The sequence below is a fragment of the Rhincodon typus genome, chromosome 1, assembly GCF_021869965.1.
Source record: "Rhincodon typus isolate 14 chromosome 1, sRhiTyp1.1, whole genome shotgun sequence".
Classification (NCBI taxonomy): Eukaryota; Metazoa; Chordata; class Chondrichthyes; order Orectolobiformes; family Rhincodontidae; genus Rhincodon; species Rhincodon typus.
Window position 1 is genome coordinate 173,651,709 of NC_063332.1, and position 15,004 is coordinate 173,666,712.

The 15,004-nt window shown below is 43.8% G+C and overlaps 1 protein-coding gene across 1 annotated transcript in view; it reads right to left on the reverse strand.

Annotated features, from left to right (window-relative positions):
- Positions 1-15,004, reverse strand: part of stpg2 (sperm-tail PG-rich repeat containing 2) — a 311,631-nt gene that overhangs the window by 260,778 nt on the left and 35,849 nt on the right. The window contains exons 5-6 of the mRNA XM_048612036.1: positions 8,393-8,508; positions 735-843 (exon numbers count right to left, since the gene is read on the reverse strand). Coding sequence (XP_048467993.1) covers positions 735-843; positions 8,393-8,508 — 225 coding nt within the window. The remainder of the gene's footprint in view (positions 1-734; positions 844-8,392; positions 8,509-15,004) is intronic.

Sequence of the window (15,004 nt, forward strand, 5' to 3'; positions counted from 1 at the left end):
GACGTTTCTGGTCTGGACCCTTCTTCAGAAATGCATTTCTGCAGTGAAAGAAAACAGTGACAGAAAACCCATTTCTGAAGAAGGGTCCAGACTCGAAACATCAGCATTCCTGCTCCTCTGATGCTGCTTGGCCTGCTGTGTTCATCCAGCTCTACACCTTGTTATCTCAGATTCTCCAGACCCATTTCTGAAGAAGGGTCCAGACCCAAAATGTCAGCGTTCCTGCTCCTCTGATGCTGCTTGGCCTGCTGTGTTCATCCAGCTCTACACCTTGTTATCTCAGATTCTCCAGAATCGGCAGTTCCCACTATCTCTATTAAAAAAAAGTATGTCCCTCTTAACACTCACCGAAGAGTTAGGTTTAAATTCCTCCTGAGCTTGGAATGACTGTGATGAGACAAGCATTCTCTGCTTTGAAACTGATATTATCCCTCTCTTCAGCCAATTCTCAATGGTCCCACTGCACAGTACCTAGATTCATTGCTATTATTACATGTCACAAGAAGTTGGGTTTCTACGTTTTGACAAAGGAGGCTAATGGAATTCCTGACGTGACTGACATTTGTGAAATAAATGTGCACTCTGATGTAACAAATTGTCATGGGCTGTTGTGTGACAGATAGAACTGTGTAACTGATGCAAGCCATCTGACTGAGGAGTTAGGAATGTAACAGAAACTGGATTATGTGAAAAATGAAGAAAGCGAAACCAGCTTCTCCAATAGTCCTTTTTACCTTCTTTTCCTCCTCTTGTACAACTGCATCAAGGTATCGGGGGATGTGAGATTCGTATTTCTGATCTTTATTCTTCATGTTCAGGTTTTCACAATAAACGGCATTGTCCCTGAAGCACAAAATAAGCCAGATATTTAGCTAACGGTTGTGAATATATCACATTTCTATTTATATGACACAGAAGGTCCAGCCTGCAAACAGGGTATCAGCCTACAGTTCTGTATTACTGTGACTCCTCACAAGTTTCCTCTCATTCTCCACAAGTAACCTTCAAATCCTTTCCCCATCTAATTCCCATCCCCCTTAATTGCATCTATACTATCCCCCCTCAATAGCTCCATGGATTCCATGATGACTTTCATTAGTGGCCATCTTATATTTATCCGCTGTTCCCAATGTGGCCTCCTCTACATCAGTGAGACCAAGCGGAGGCTCAGAGACCGCTTTGTGGAACACCTACGCTCAGTTCGACAACACCTCCCAGTTGCAAACCACTTCAACTCCTCCTCCCACTCCCTGGGTGACATGTCCATCCTGGGCCTCCTCAAGTGTCACAACGACGCCACCCGGAAACTGGAGGAACAGCGCCACATATTCCGCCTTGGGAGCCTACAGCCCGGTGGTCTCAATGTGGACTTTACTAGCTTCAAAATCTCCCCACCCCTGACCTCATCCCATGACCAACCCTCCCTCTCATCCCCGCCTCCTTGACTTGTCCATCTTCTCTCCCACCTACCTGCTCCTCCTACCTCACTGACCAATCCCCACCACTGCCTACCTGCTATCACCATTCCACCTACCTTCCCCACCCCACTCCACCTCTCTCTATTTATTTCAGAGCCCCCTTCCCCTCCCCCATTTCTGAAGAAGGGTCCCGACCCAAAACGTCAGCTTTCCTGCTCCTCCGATGTTGCCTGGCCTGCTGTGTTCCTCCAGCTCCACACTGTGTTATCTCTGACTCCAGCATCGGCAGTTCTTATTATCTCTGAGTGAGTTATGTTTAAGCTTTCTTGTCTGGTCTCCCCTAGAAGGGCCAACAACTTCTCTATTTCTACCCTAACTAACCTATTCATGATTTTGAAGACATCTATTGAGTCAATCACTCCTGAGGTATTTCTGTTCTAGAGAAAACAGTCCAACTTGTTCACAACCTGTTGAAAAAGTGCAATCCTTCAGTTGTGTTCTCACACCTGTTCATCATTTTGTACCTTCTCCAGTGTCTCTATGTCTTTTTCTACATCTCTACTTGGAAACCAGAGCTCCTCACAATATTACAAGCTCAGTCAATCCAAGGTAAAAGTAACTTCCCCACTACAATAGCAACATAATGTAGATGCTGGAAATCTGAAAGAAACAGAAAATTTTGGAAATTGTGATGGATTTTTTTTTCTCTGTTGTATTTATTCATACTGTGCAAGCCAACAATCTGTGAATATTGCACCATTCAGGGAATGGGGAGTTCCAATGGTTCCTACATCTTGTTCTGCCTAGCAACAGGGGCAAGAATTGTTGCAAAGTTATTAATAGCTTCTTCAAAACAGTCCAAACATTACTGAAGAGCAGTTCATGGATTGAAGTTATTCAGACAATCACAGAGAGAGTGAGGAGCAGACTTCATGCAAGAGAAGTGCTGATAACTGTCCTGCTGAGAATATGACTGAGCACCACCAGTCCTTTACAGTTAGGACTCAGGAGGATCCCAGTAGCTGTTGGATATCTTGGTACAGTTAGGACTTAGGAGAAGCCCTGAAAGCCAGTGAACACAGTGAAGGTTTGAAATTCAGATGCAGAAAAGGTCTCTCAGAGACTTAAAAGAAGCCTGTGAGCAATTAATATTTTGGTTTAGCAAAGTTGTTTCGGGGGGGACGCGGGGGCACAGTGGTGAAAGATATCCGCAAGCAGTATTTGCTTGGTGCAGCTAAGAAATGTTAAAGCTTGGAGAAGCCTACGGTAAAACTAGGTTGGTGAAGGTAGCTGTCCATGAAAAATCTGGGGTTGTATCTGCAAATAGGTGCTCAAGTGCAGTTTCAAGAATTTTTCTAAAATTCATTAATGGGATGAGGGCGTCACTAGCTAGACAGCAATTATTGCCCATCCCTAATTGCCCAGAGGGCAGTTAAGAGTCAACCACATTGCTGTGGGTCTGGGGCCACATGTTGGCCAGGCTGGCAGTTTCCTTCCCTAAAGGACATTAGTGAACCAGATGGGTTTTTCCCAACAATCGGCAATGGATTCACAGTCATCATTAGATTCTTAATTCCAGATATTTTGTTGAATTCAATTCCACCATCTGCCATAGTGGGATTCAAACCCGGGTTCCCAGAACATGATCTTGATCTCTGGATTAACAGTCCAGTGACAATACCACTAGGCCATCGCCTCTCCGTACAGCCAAGGGAGTGTATCACCAGGAAAGATGGGTGAACTACCCAAACATTAGCAATTGTCGAGGCAGTGGCTTTTGAGATAATGCCAAGCTAGGCCTTCGAACAAGAAGATCTGAAATCCCTTGTAAAGTTTTAATGAGATTTGATGACCCAGAGTGTCACTAATGTCTGGGAATTGTTGAGAAATCCATGGGATCTGACTTGACTGCATTTGCAATTTGGTATGGTCTGTGAGGTATTCAACCATAGTCTGTTGGTTTCATATATTTGCCTCAGGTTAATTCTGGTTGTTCGAATATAAATTTTATGCATGTGGATATATATATGGTCGATTGTAATTTTGTTCTAACTTTACAAAGTAAAGTTTTTTTGAATATTCAACACAGTGGAACCCTGTGGCTTTATTCACTCAATAAGTCCTTTGAATATGAAACTTTGAAAATTAAGGCTATTGAACCAGCTCATAGCTTAACTTTTGCCATCTGGTCAGAGATCACAGACAAAATACTCAGCAGGTTAAGCAGCATCTGTGGAGAGTGAGAACCAGAGGAATGAGGGAGACTGTATGAATGAGTCAGATAGGGTAGCATATGGCCGTTCGAGAGGATGAGACAGGCTCATTGGCTAGGAGTTGCATTGCAGACCCATAAGGGGGCATGTCTAGTCAGGGTGGGAAGCAGGGGATGGGGAGGGGGATTGTTGGTTGGGTTTGGGGACAGGGTCAGGGACTGGAGGGGTCGGGGGAGCTGAATGATAAGATCAGAGTCAGGGAACATCAGGGGGGACGGTGCAGCATTGGGTTTGAGGGCATGTTGGGTGGGGACGTCATGTTCAATTGGAGTCCTGAAGTCAGGGGTCGAGTAAGGGGTTGGGGGATGTAGGTGATGGCGGGAGGCTGTCAGGGGGTGGTGTGTGAGGGTCGTGTGAAGGGGATGAGCAGCATGAGGTCAGTGGTGCACCAGGCTGGGGGGTATGGTTGGTGGTTGGTGGTGCTCGGTTTTGTGCTTACCCTGAAGCTATAGTAGCTTTGAATCTGTGCAACATTCCTTCAGTAACTATCCAGATAAGTCAGTCAGACACCCCCAAAGTCTTCAACTCCAACTCAGGTTTGGAGAACTTTTTGGAGAGCGCCATTCATAGGGTAATTTTCCCATCAGCAGTTTACCCTTCCCAGGGTAATACCCCTGATGTCAGGATATTGGGAGATCTTGGGGCGGTGGTGAGGGGGGCAGGTATAGGGTTGGGGTGGAAAAGATGTCCCACAGGATACCTATCAGGGCTCATTGCTGTAGTATCTGTCAAGACCCGCCATTGTTTCAGACCTGGGATCTTTCATTTGACTCGTGAAATAACCGCACAGAGGCCGGTATCCCAACACCAAGTCACCCTTTATTTACTTGTGCACAGTACACTGGCTGTGGCCAGCCAGTTCTGAGTCAGTCCCCTCAACTGAGGAGATTCTCATCTCCTGGTTGTATTAGTGACCCAGGGCTTTCCTGATTGGCCCAGGTTAACAACCCCAAACAATGACCTCGTAGTCAATGAGGTCAACCTGGTTCCATTCACTACAACCCATCTGTTAAAGATTTGTGAAGAAAGCTCATCAAACTGAAACATTAACTCTGTTTCTCTCCGTCTCTCTCTTCACAGATGTTGCTAGACCAGCAGAGTATTTCTGTTTTAATAACTGCAGTATATCCAGCCACAAAATTAACACCAGTGATTTCATTCCTTTTTTTCGCAATGGCCCTACTAATCCGTGTCACTATCCTTAATGATTTCTGTATAAATTAAAGTCTTCCAGTAAACATCACACTGTGCACTACTATCTGCAAAACCCTCCCGTTGTACTCCCTTCAATGGTAATGTTTTATGCAGTAATCGAGTGTTAATACTAAGGTCATCACTATCTTGTCACAGTTCCCTGGAAGACTACCAGATGATACTGCAAAAATCTGTTCAGCCTCAAGCACAGCATTACTCTGTAGAGCTGCAGGCTGCACAGTTTTGACTGAAATGCTTGTATCTTTATTTAAAGTCCGATAAGGTTAAACTGAAAATGACCATTCTTGCTGAAGTAATTCCCCAGAGGCTGGTATCCCATCACTAAGTCTCCCTTGATTTACACCTGGAGAGCCCTTGACACTGATCCAGCCCCTCAGAGGCAGCTCTCAGAGTGAACAGAACCTCTGACACTCCTGTTTATATCTGTCAACCAGGGCTCCCTGATTGGACCAGATTAAAAGTCCCAATCAGGGAACGCATACTGAAGAAGATTTCTGAAGAAAGGTCCCGCCCCGAAATGTCAGCTTTCCTGTTCCTCTGATGCTGCCTGGCCTGCTGTGTTCCTCCAGCTCCACACTGTGTTAACTCTGACTCCAGCATCGGCAGTTCCTACTATCTTTCATACTCCATGAGGTCCACTTGGCTGACCTCGTTACAGTCGCTAGAGTGACTTTGTGTGGAGGACGTTTGCACTTCCATCTCATGTGTTTAATGCGCTGCTCTTGTGGATGGGATGCTGTTTCTCCCTGCAGCCCAGACGCCTGTTATGGCCTGAGTTTAATGTTTTATTTGAGGTACACTGACAGTGCATCACTCCATCAGCACAGACTCTGGCATGGTCAGCCTGGATTATACAATCGAAACCCTGGAGTGAGGCTTAAAACCTCCAACTTTTTGACACAGGGGTCATGTGCCACCTCTCCAGCAACAACTGACAGAGCGATTAAAGATGGATCAGAAGTGGGGAGGAGGCAGGGGTGACTACCTTCCCTCTAATCTTGTTTTCCTCTGTGCAGATTCCAAGGGTTTGAGCACGGCAAAGACTCTGAAACCGGAAGTCAACATTGGAGGAGAGTCAGCATGCCGATCCGTGTTTATGGGCCCTCAGGGCAACTGGGCAAAGGTGGGATGGGGGTCTGTGCTTTAGGAGTAGAGTTTAGATATTGTCCCCAACATTTATAAAGTGCATAACTGAGTGCTGGACAATCAATAACATAAGTAGTTTTTTTTTCATTCACAGGATGAGGGGGTCGCTGGCTAGGCCAGTATTTATTGCCCATCCCTAATTGCCCAGAGGGCACTTCAAGAGTCAACCACATTGCTGTGAGTCTCGAGTCACATGTAGGCCAGACTGGGTAAGGATGGCAGTTTCCTTCCCTAAAGGACATTAGTGAACCAGAGGAGTTTTTCCCAACAATCAACAATGGATTCATGGTCATCATTTGACCCTTAAATCCAGATTGTTTTTAAGCGAAATCAAATTCCGTCATCTGCCATGGCTGGATTCAAATCCAGATCCCCAGGATTTTGTTCAGGTCCCTGGATTAATAGTCTAGTGATAATACCACTAGGCTATCGCCTCCCCAGTGTGCCATTGCAGTGTTCCTCTCCATTAAGTAAAATGTGCATTATGTTACAAAGACTGACAAAGCCAGGCAGTATGGTGGCTCAGTGGTTAGCACTGCTACCTCACAGCACCAGCAGACCCGGGTTCAATTCCACCCTTGGGCAACTGTCTGTGTGAAGTTTGCACATTCTCCCCATGTCTGCATGGGTTTCCTCCCACAGACCAAAGATGTGCAGGCTAGGTGGATTGTGCATGCTAAATTGCCCATAGTGTCTAGGGATGTGTGGGTTATATGTGGATGGGTCTGGGTGGGATGCCCTGAGGGTTGGCATGGACTGGTTGGGCCAAAGGGCCTGTTTCCACACTGTTGGGATTCTGCAATGATTTTTTTTTTCCTTTATTCATTCATGGGATAAGGGTGTCACTGGATCGGCAGCATTCAGTGCTCCATCCCTAATGGCCCAGAGGGCAGTTATGAGTCAAGCACATTGCTGTGGGTCTGGAGTCACATGTAGCCCAGACCAGATAAGGATGGCAGTTTCCTTCCCTAAAGGGCATTAGTGAACTAGATGGGTTTTTCTAACAATCGACAGTGGATTCATGGTCATCATTAGACTCTTAGTTCCAGATATTTATTGAATTCAAATTCCACCATCTGCCGTGGCGGGATTTGAACCCGGGTCGCCGGGACATTATCTGAGTCTCTGGATTAACAGTCCAGCGATATTAGGCAATTAATCTCAGTGTCATTGTTAAATACAATCTGTAATGTCAAAAACTCTTGAGGTGCAGTTGTCATGACCCTCCTCTCAGCCAGAATGTCTAGATTCAAATCTCACCTCGGGAAGTAATGGCCCTGAAGGTGTGTGGTAACATATCTAAGCATGTCAATTTTTACAGAGGACTGTGTTTCATAGGAATGCCCTTTCTAGGTGGCACAAGGATCGTGGCAATGCCACTACCAAGCAATGGATGCAGTTTCCACTCCAACTGGAGGGAGAGTCGAGTAAGCCAGCCCTTAGGTACTTAGTAAGGGAGCTGCTTATTGTCAGGCGACAGGAAAGTCCTCAGTCCTCACTCCCACCCAAACTACTGCCTGTCCTTCATTTCCCAACCACAAACCCCCATGGCAGCCCAGAGCCACTCTCTCTCTCTCCCTTACTAGCTCACCTTGAGGAGCTATCCATCTACACTCGTCCATGGCTGAACCTCCTTTGACAGCCTTTGCTTACCTCCCCCGTTCATGCCCTTTGACCCTGCATATGGGCTTCCCCCCCTTCCCCTCCCCCCGCAACTCCACTGTCAGATTTGGAAATTCGACTCTAGTAGGCATGTGACACTATTATACAGAGAATGTAGTGATGTGAGCGGCACTGTCACCAATTCATTCTGGCTTAGAGGCGTCTTTCTCCAGTGACTGACTTCACCACAGCTGTTCAGGCAAATGCAGACGGCCATTTTGATGGGCATCTTTGAGCGTGTATCAATTACTCCGACAATAAAAGCTATGACACCAAATCATGTAGGGCATTTTAGAAGATTTAACTCTTTCAGAAGTGAATGACCATTAATGTGGTGCTATCGTCTTTGCACAGTGCATCTTAGTGGGGCGCATGCTAATGAGAAAACACAGTGATTTTTGCCTACAATGGCAGAACATAGAAGACATTGCAATTCTGAAATTGACACCAGTCCAAATAACTCATGATAACTAGAGGATCATTTTCTGACCAAAAGGGAAGCTGTCTATTTTAACCTTGGATGTCTAATGCGTCAGGGAACTGCACAATACTATAATCCAAACATAGCCTAATTGTGCTGTAGATCTAACTATCAGGGATAATTGTAATAAATATTCTGCAATTTATGGACAACAAACAAATAGTATTTAACAACGCTGCTAGAAAAACTATACTTACTTCAGGAGATCGTATGTCCCAGGTCCAGGGCCCTCACGAACTTTAAATTCCATCCGTTTCGATGTGCGGTTACCAAAATGCACTCCTTTATACTGCCGAGTGGGGTATGGCTCATTCTGAAACAAAAGGAATGCAAAACTCTGCATTAGTTTTCCTACTTTAAGATAGATATCATCGATAGTAATGACAGATTAAGCATCTTTGGAAAGTCTTATCCCTCGGCCAATATCATAAAAACAGATTATCTGGTGGTGACTCCTTTAGGGAGCTTGTTGTGTAAGAACTGGCTGCCTCATTGCCTGCATTTCACAGTAATTATACTTTGGAAGTGCCTAGTTGATCATGAAGTGCTTTGGGACATCCGGAGGTTGTCAAAAGTGCTATGTAAATGCAATGTTAACAGTGAGCCAATTATCTGTTCTTCTGCTGCGAGTGAGGGATACATGTTGGCAAAAGCACTGGAGGAACTCCCTGACAGTGTCAATGGATTATCTTACACCTGAGGGGGTGCAGAGAGAGACGGTTCAAGTTTAACTTCACATGCAATGCTGTATTGCACTGACAGAACTAGCAGAAATATTGTGCTCAAATCTCTCAAGTGATACTTAAACCCACAACCTTCACAGTGTATGCAGGATAGAACGATGCCTGAGCTCCAAGGGTTAAGGTGCGAGGAGAGATATGAACAAATTAGGGTCATATTTCCTAGAATTTGAAAGATTCAGCACCAATTTCATTGAAGTTTTCAACATATTAAGGATAAAAGATTGGATTAATCAGGAGAAACTATTTCCACTCGTTGGGAAATATCAGATTCAGGGGATACAAATTAGCACCAGACATTTCACACACAAACTGGCAAAAGTTTGGAGCTCTCTTGTACAAATGTCAATTGATGCCAAAACAACTAGTAACTTTAAAATGGATATGGGTAGATTTTTGCTGGAGATACTTTGAGGAGACATGTGGAGTTAGAAGACAGATCAGCCAGAATCTCACTAAATGGTGAAGTAAGGTGAAGGGACTGAATCACTTTCTCCTGTTCCTGTGACCCCAAACTTCTGAGCAGAACATGAGCATGCCACATGGATTATCCCTGAGACTGTTTGAAATGAATCACCCATCTTAGGACCAGGCCCATAAAGCACAATGATGTTTGTGTGTGCCATATCAGTCACGGTCGAGTGGTGGAGCAGACCTGATGGGCCAAATAGCCTAAGTCTGCTCCAATATCTCACATCTTATCGTATAAATTGACAGTTCTGAAAAGATTAATGCTGGAGGCTGCATTAAATTCTACCCAATCTGATGATATTGTACACTCTTGAGTGGGGATAAGGTGGAACAGCTTGGGATAGCAGAGACAACAAGGTGCAGGGCTGGATGAACACAGCAGGCCAAGCAGCATCATAGGAGCAGAGAGGCTGACGTTTCGGGCCTAGACCCTTCATCAGAAAAGCACTGTTATCCAGGTAACAATGCCTAACTTATTCCGATAACTTGTGCCTAATTCCTAAACAAGGCATTTAACAAGGTCCCTCAGGCAATAAACAATGTCTTTCTTTAATCAAAAGTCTTGTCTCATTAAGATTCACTGTGACAATGAACTACCACAACCACAAGCTGGTCATTACCTGGCAGCACAACACACACAGCATTCCCAAAGCAACACAGTCTTCATTACCACTTACAGTCCAAACTCCCTCGAGTCAAGAGATGAAATTGTGCTGTGCCCTCCTCCACCAAGGGTGCCTAGCGTTTACAAGGGGAATGTGAAAGAAGTTGTCTTTGAATCCTGACTCTGAACCCACAAACAATGTTGGGGCATCACTAAATGTGAGGATGTTTTTAAAATGCTGCTCCTGATTGCAAGGCAATCAATTCTGCTCTGCTTCCAAGAAATACCCAATAATGTTTGAAACTAATTACTGCAATCCTGATGAACTACCTGGTACTGTTTGAACTTAGAAACTAATTTTAATAAAACGACAGGTTTGCATTTTTCTTTATTCATTGACAATATGTCGCAGGCTGGGCCCACACTTATTGCCCATCCCTAATTGCCCAGAGGGGAATTATTAACTCCATTGCTTTGGTTTTGGAGTGATGTGTAGATTAGACCAGGTAAGGATTATAGTTTCCTTCCCCAGAGTACATTAGTGAACCAGGTGATTTTTCCCCAACAATGGTTATCATTAGAGTTTTAATTCCAGATTTTTATTGAATTCAAATTCTACCATCTGCCATGGTGGGGTTCGAACCCCAATTCCAAGAACATTCCAACTAGGGAAAAGGCCATACTAGATCTAGTACTGGGGAATGAGCCTGGCCAAGTGATTGAAAAGTTTCAATGGGGGATTATTTCAGTAACAGTGACTTATGGATAGAGATAAGAGTAGTCCGCAGGTAAAAGTACTAAATTGGTGAGAAAGTCAACCACCACAATATGGGGCAAAAACTGAGGAATCTAGCTTGGGAGCGGATGTTGTTACAGAGATAGTAGGAACTGCCGATGCTGGAGAATCTGAGGTAACAAGGTGTAGAGCTGGATGAACACAGCAGGCCAAGCAGCATCAGAGGAGCGGGAAAGCTGACGTTTCAGGTCTAGACCCTTCTTCAGAAAACTTTTTCTGAAATTTCTGATTTTTCTGAAGAAGGGTCTGGACCCGAAACATCAGCTTTCCTGCTCCTCTGATGCTGCTTGGCCTGCTGTGTTCATCCAGCTCTACACCTTGTTATCTGGGAGTGAATGTGTCAGGGTAAATCCACATCTGGCGTTTGAGAATCCTTTAAAGGCCAGTTGATTGGAGTTCATGACCAGTATGTTCCTAAGGAAATGAAGGATAAGGATGGCAAGATTCAGGAACCTTGGATGACAAGAGAAATTGAGAATTTGGTCAAAAAGAAAAGGAGGTATACATAAGGTTTCAGAAACTGAAGACAGACAGAGCCCTCAAAGAATACAAAGATAGCCGGAAGAACTCAAACAAGAAATTAGGAGGACTAAAAGGGGCCACGAGATATATTTGGCAAACAGGATTAAGGAAAATCCCAAGGTATTTGATACATATGTAAGGAGCAAGAGGGTAGCTAGGCAGGGGTAGGTCCATTCAAAGTCAAAGGAGAGAATTTGTGTGTACAGCTGGAGGAAGTGGCTGAGGTTCTTAATGAATATTTTGCATTGGTATCCACAAAGGAGAAGGACATGGTGGGTGGTGAGTCTCAGGAGGAGTATGTTGATGTTCTAGGGCATGTCAGTATAAAAAAGGAGGAGGTGTTAGATGTTTTGAAAAACGTTAAGGTAAACACATCCCCAGGACTTGATGGGCTCTATCCCAGAACGCTGAGGGAGGCAGGTGAAGAAATTGCTGGGGCCTTGAATGAAATCTTTGTATCCACTTTAGCCCCAGGTGACTGGAGAATAGCCAACGTTGTTTGTAAGGACAACAGGGATAATCTGGGAAATTACAGGCCAGTGAGCCTTATGTCAGTGGTAGGGAAATTATTGGAAAAGATTCTTAGGAACAGGATTTACTCACATTTGGAAAAAATATGGATGTATTGGCAATAGGCAGCATGGCTTTGAGTGGGGAAGGTCATGCCTCACAGGAAACAGTTTTGGGCCCCTTCCCTAAGGAAAGATATCCTAGCATTGGAGGCAGTCCAGAGAAGGTTCACCAGCCTCACCCTGGGTATTGAGGGATTTTCTTAAAGAGTGGTTGAGTAGTTTGGGCTTGTACTCATTGGAGTTTTGAGGAATGAGAGGAGACCTTATTGAAATATTTAAGACTCTTCAGGGGCTTCAGGGTAGATGAGGAAAGATTGCTCCCCCTTGTGGGAGAGTCTAGGACGAGAGGGCATTATCTCAGAACAAGGTGTTACACATTTAAGACAGAAATGCAGAAGAATTTTATTTTTCTCTCAGAGGGTAGTGAATCTGTGGAATTCTTTATCGCAAAGGGCTATTGAGGTTGGGTCATTAAGTATATTCAAGTCTGAAAGATAGATTTCTAATCAGTAAAAGAATCAAGGGTTGTGGGGAAAGTTAGGAAAGTGGAATTGAGGATTATCAGATCATTCATGGTCCCATGAATGATAGAGGAGACTCGATTGTCCAAATGGCCTACTGCTGCTTCCACATTTTATTACACTGTAGAATTCTTTTTCACAGAACGCTGTGGAGGCCTGGATATTGAATTTATTTTAGGCTGAATTAGATTTGTGATGGATCAGGTACTCAAGGGTTATGGAGACAGGCAGAACAGTATAGCTGAGACCACAAGAGAATCTTATTGAATGGTGGAGCAGGTTTGAGGGGCTAAATGGCCTACTCCTGCTCCTACGTCCTACACTCCTATTAATAAGAGTATTCAAGGACCACTATTTTTATTTAAAGATCAGAATTTATTCCATGATTCTGGTTAAGCCAGAACTGCTCATTACGACAACGTTATGGCCAAGATATAGCAGAAATAGTGATCAAAGGGTGGGTCACAAAGTTTAATTTTAAGGAGGAAAGAGAGATAGTGAGGTAGAGAAGTTTTGGCAGGGAATGGTCTCAAAGGTAATTTATTTATTCGTGCCCGCCATTCCTTCAGGAATTATTATTGTCTCTAATTTCAAACAGGAACAGTTTTGTAAGCTTGGCTCCTTATAACACAATATTAACAAGAAACATAACTTCAAGGCTCACTGTCTGCTGCTCTCAGTATTGATTACCGCACTTGAAACTAAAACCACTGAATTATAAATAATGCAAATTGGCCAGTACTTTGGAGACCTTTCTGATCCTCAGGTAAGAATTCCCCATTTATCACTGGATTAAGAGCCTGTTAGAAAAACAAACATGGCATAAAATAATTAATGTTACCCTAATAATCCTAAATCACCAAATTCTTAATGCCTCAAAAATGCCATCACAAGGTCATCGCGAGCTATAATTACTCATTTAGCTGATAAAATATGGTTTAATTGGAGTAAATTCATCTTGATCCTGCCTCACATCTCTGGTGAAAGTTGCAATATAAATTTGCAAAAGAATTACTGATCTTCCCTCAGTCTGACAGCCAAATGGATGGGGAAGGTGCTTTGAAACCTTTTCTTGAAAAAAATGATCATGCACATGAATAAATGCAGAAAAGGATACAGAATTAAAGTACTCTCGTGCTTTAATTCTTCCATTAATGGGCTGTTTCTCTCTCATTATTTCTCACAGGTAGAGTGGAAAGGAAGCAATATTTCAAGGCCATCACTGGCCTGATAAAAGGATATTGACAATTAAGTTGACTTTTAGGGTAACCTTTGAAGTGGACTTTCCTAATGCAGTCTGCTACCTCGGATCTGATTATGCAGTTGCATGGTTACAGAAACTGCAAATGCAGAAGAAACTAACTTGAGCATTAAGTGCCAAAGGGAGAGGTTTATGGTAAATATACTGAAAATGCATTTATATATCTACCTGCCCATTATAGCCCAGGATATGAATTGCCCACACCTGTGGATCCCAGTCGCTCTTAGTGGTATTATCCAAGTGAATTATTACAATAGAAAGTTACTCAATCTTGAGGTCAGAACAAGGTTGTATTCTATAAACATTTAATTCCCATTCTTCTTTGTGGAATGAATAATTTAATGTTTAAGATGAAATGCGATCATTGCAATGTTTTCACTGATCGTCTGAGGATAAATATCCTTTTTACATTGAAATGTACCAGGAACAGGGCACTTCAGTTACATGGATAGACTGGAGAAACCGGGTTCGTGCTCCCGACAACAGAACAGGTCAAAGGGAGATCCGATAGATATGTTTAAAATCAGAACTGACTTTTAAAGAGTAAATTCGAAGAAACTGTTTCCACCGATAGAAAAGTCAGTTACCAGATGTGATGTGCAAGGCTTTTTGTTAAATGGATTGTGTTTGGGAGTGTGCTGCCAGAAAAGGAAACAGATTCATTTGAAAGTTTCTGAAGAGAATTGGATAAGTACTTGAAGGGGGTAAGTTTACAAGCCTATGTCTGGTGAAACAGCAACGGAGTGGGTGCCATGTTTCAAAGAGACAGTACTGACATGATGGGCCAAATGGCCTTGTTCATTCATGGTCTTCTGAAACATTAGCTCCATGTGAATCCTCAGCTGGTAGCACTGTTGTTTACTGGCTGGGATGAGGCGTCCCCTGCTGTTAATTTAAACATATGCCCCCTCCAATGCACAGTGATATCACTGTGTACCATTTACAAAATGTACTGCAACAGCTTGCACAACCTCATTTGACAGTATCTTCCAAACTTGTAACCCCTACCACCTAGGGAGATGAGGGCAGCAGATACATACTAGTATCACCCCCTGCAAGTTCCCCTCCAAACCACTCGCCATCCTGACTTGGAAATATATTGCTGTTCCTTCAGTGTTGTTGGATCAAAATCGTGGAATTCCCTCCCTAATGGCATTGTGGGTCAACCCACAGCAGGTGGACTGCAACAATTCAAGGAGGCAGCTCACCCCCACCTTCTTGAGGGGCAACTAGGGACAAAATATCAAATGTTGGCTCAGCACCTACATCCCACATGTAAATAACAGCGTGCAATATTTCCAATCTATGCATCTACCACTGAA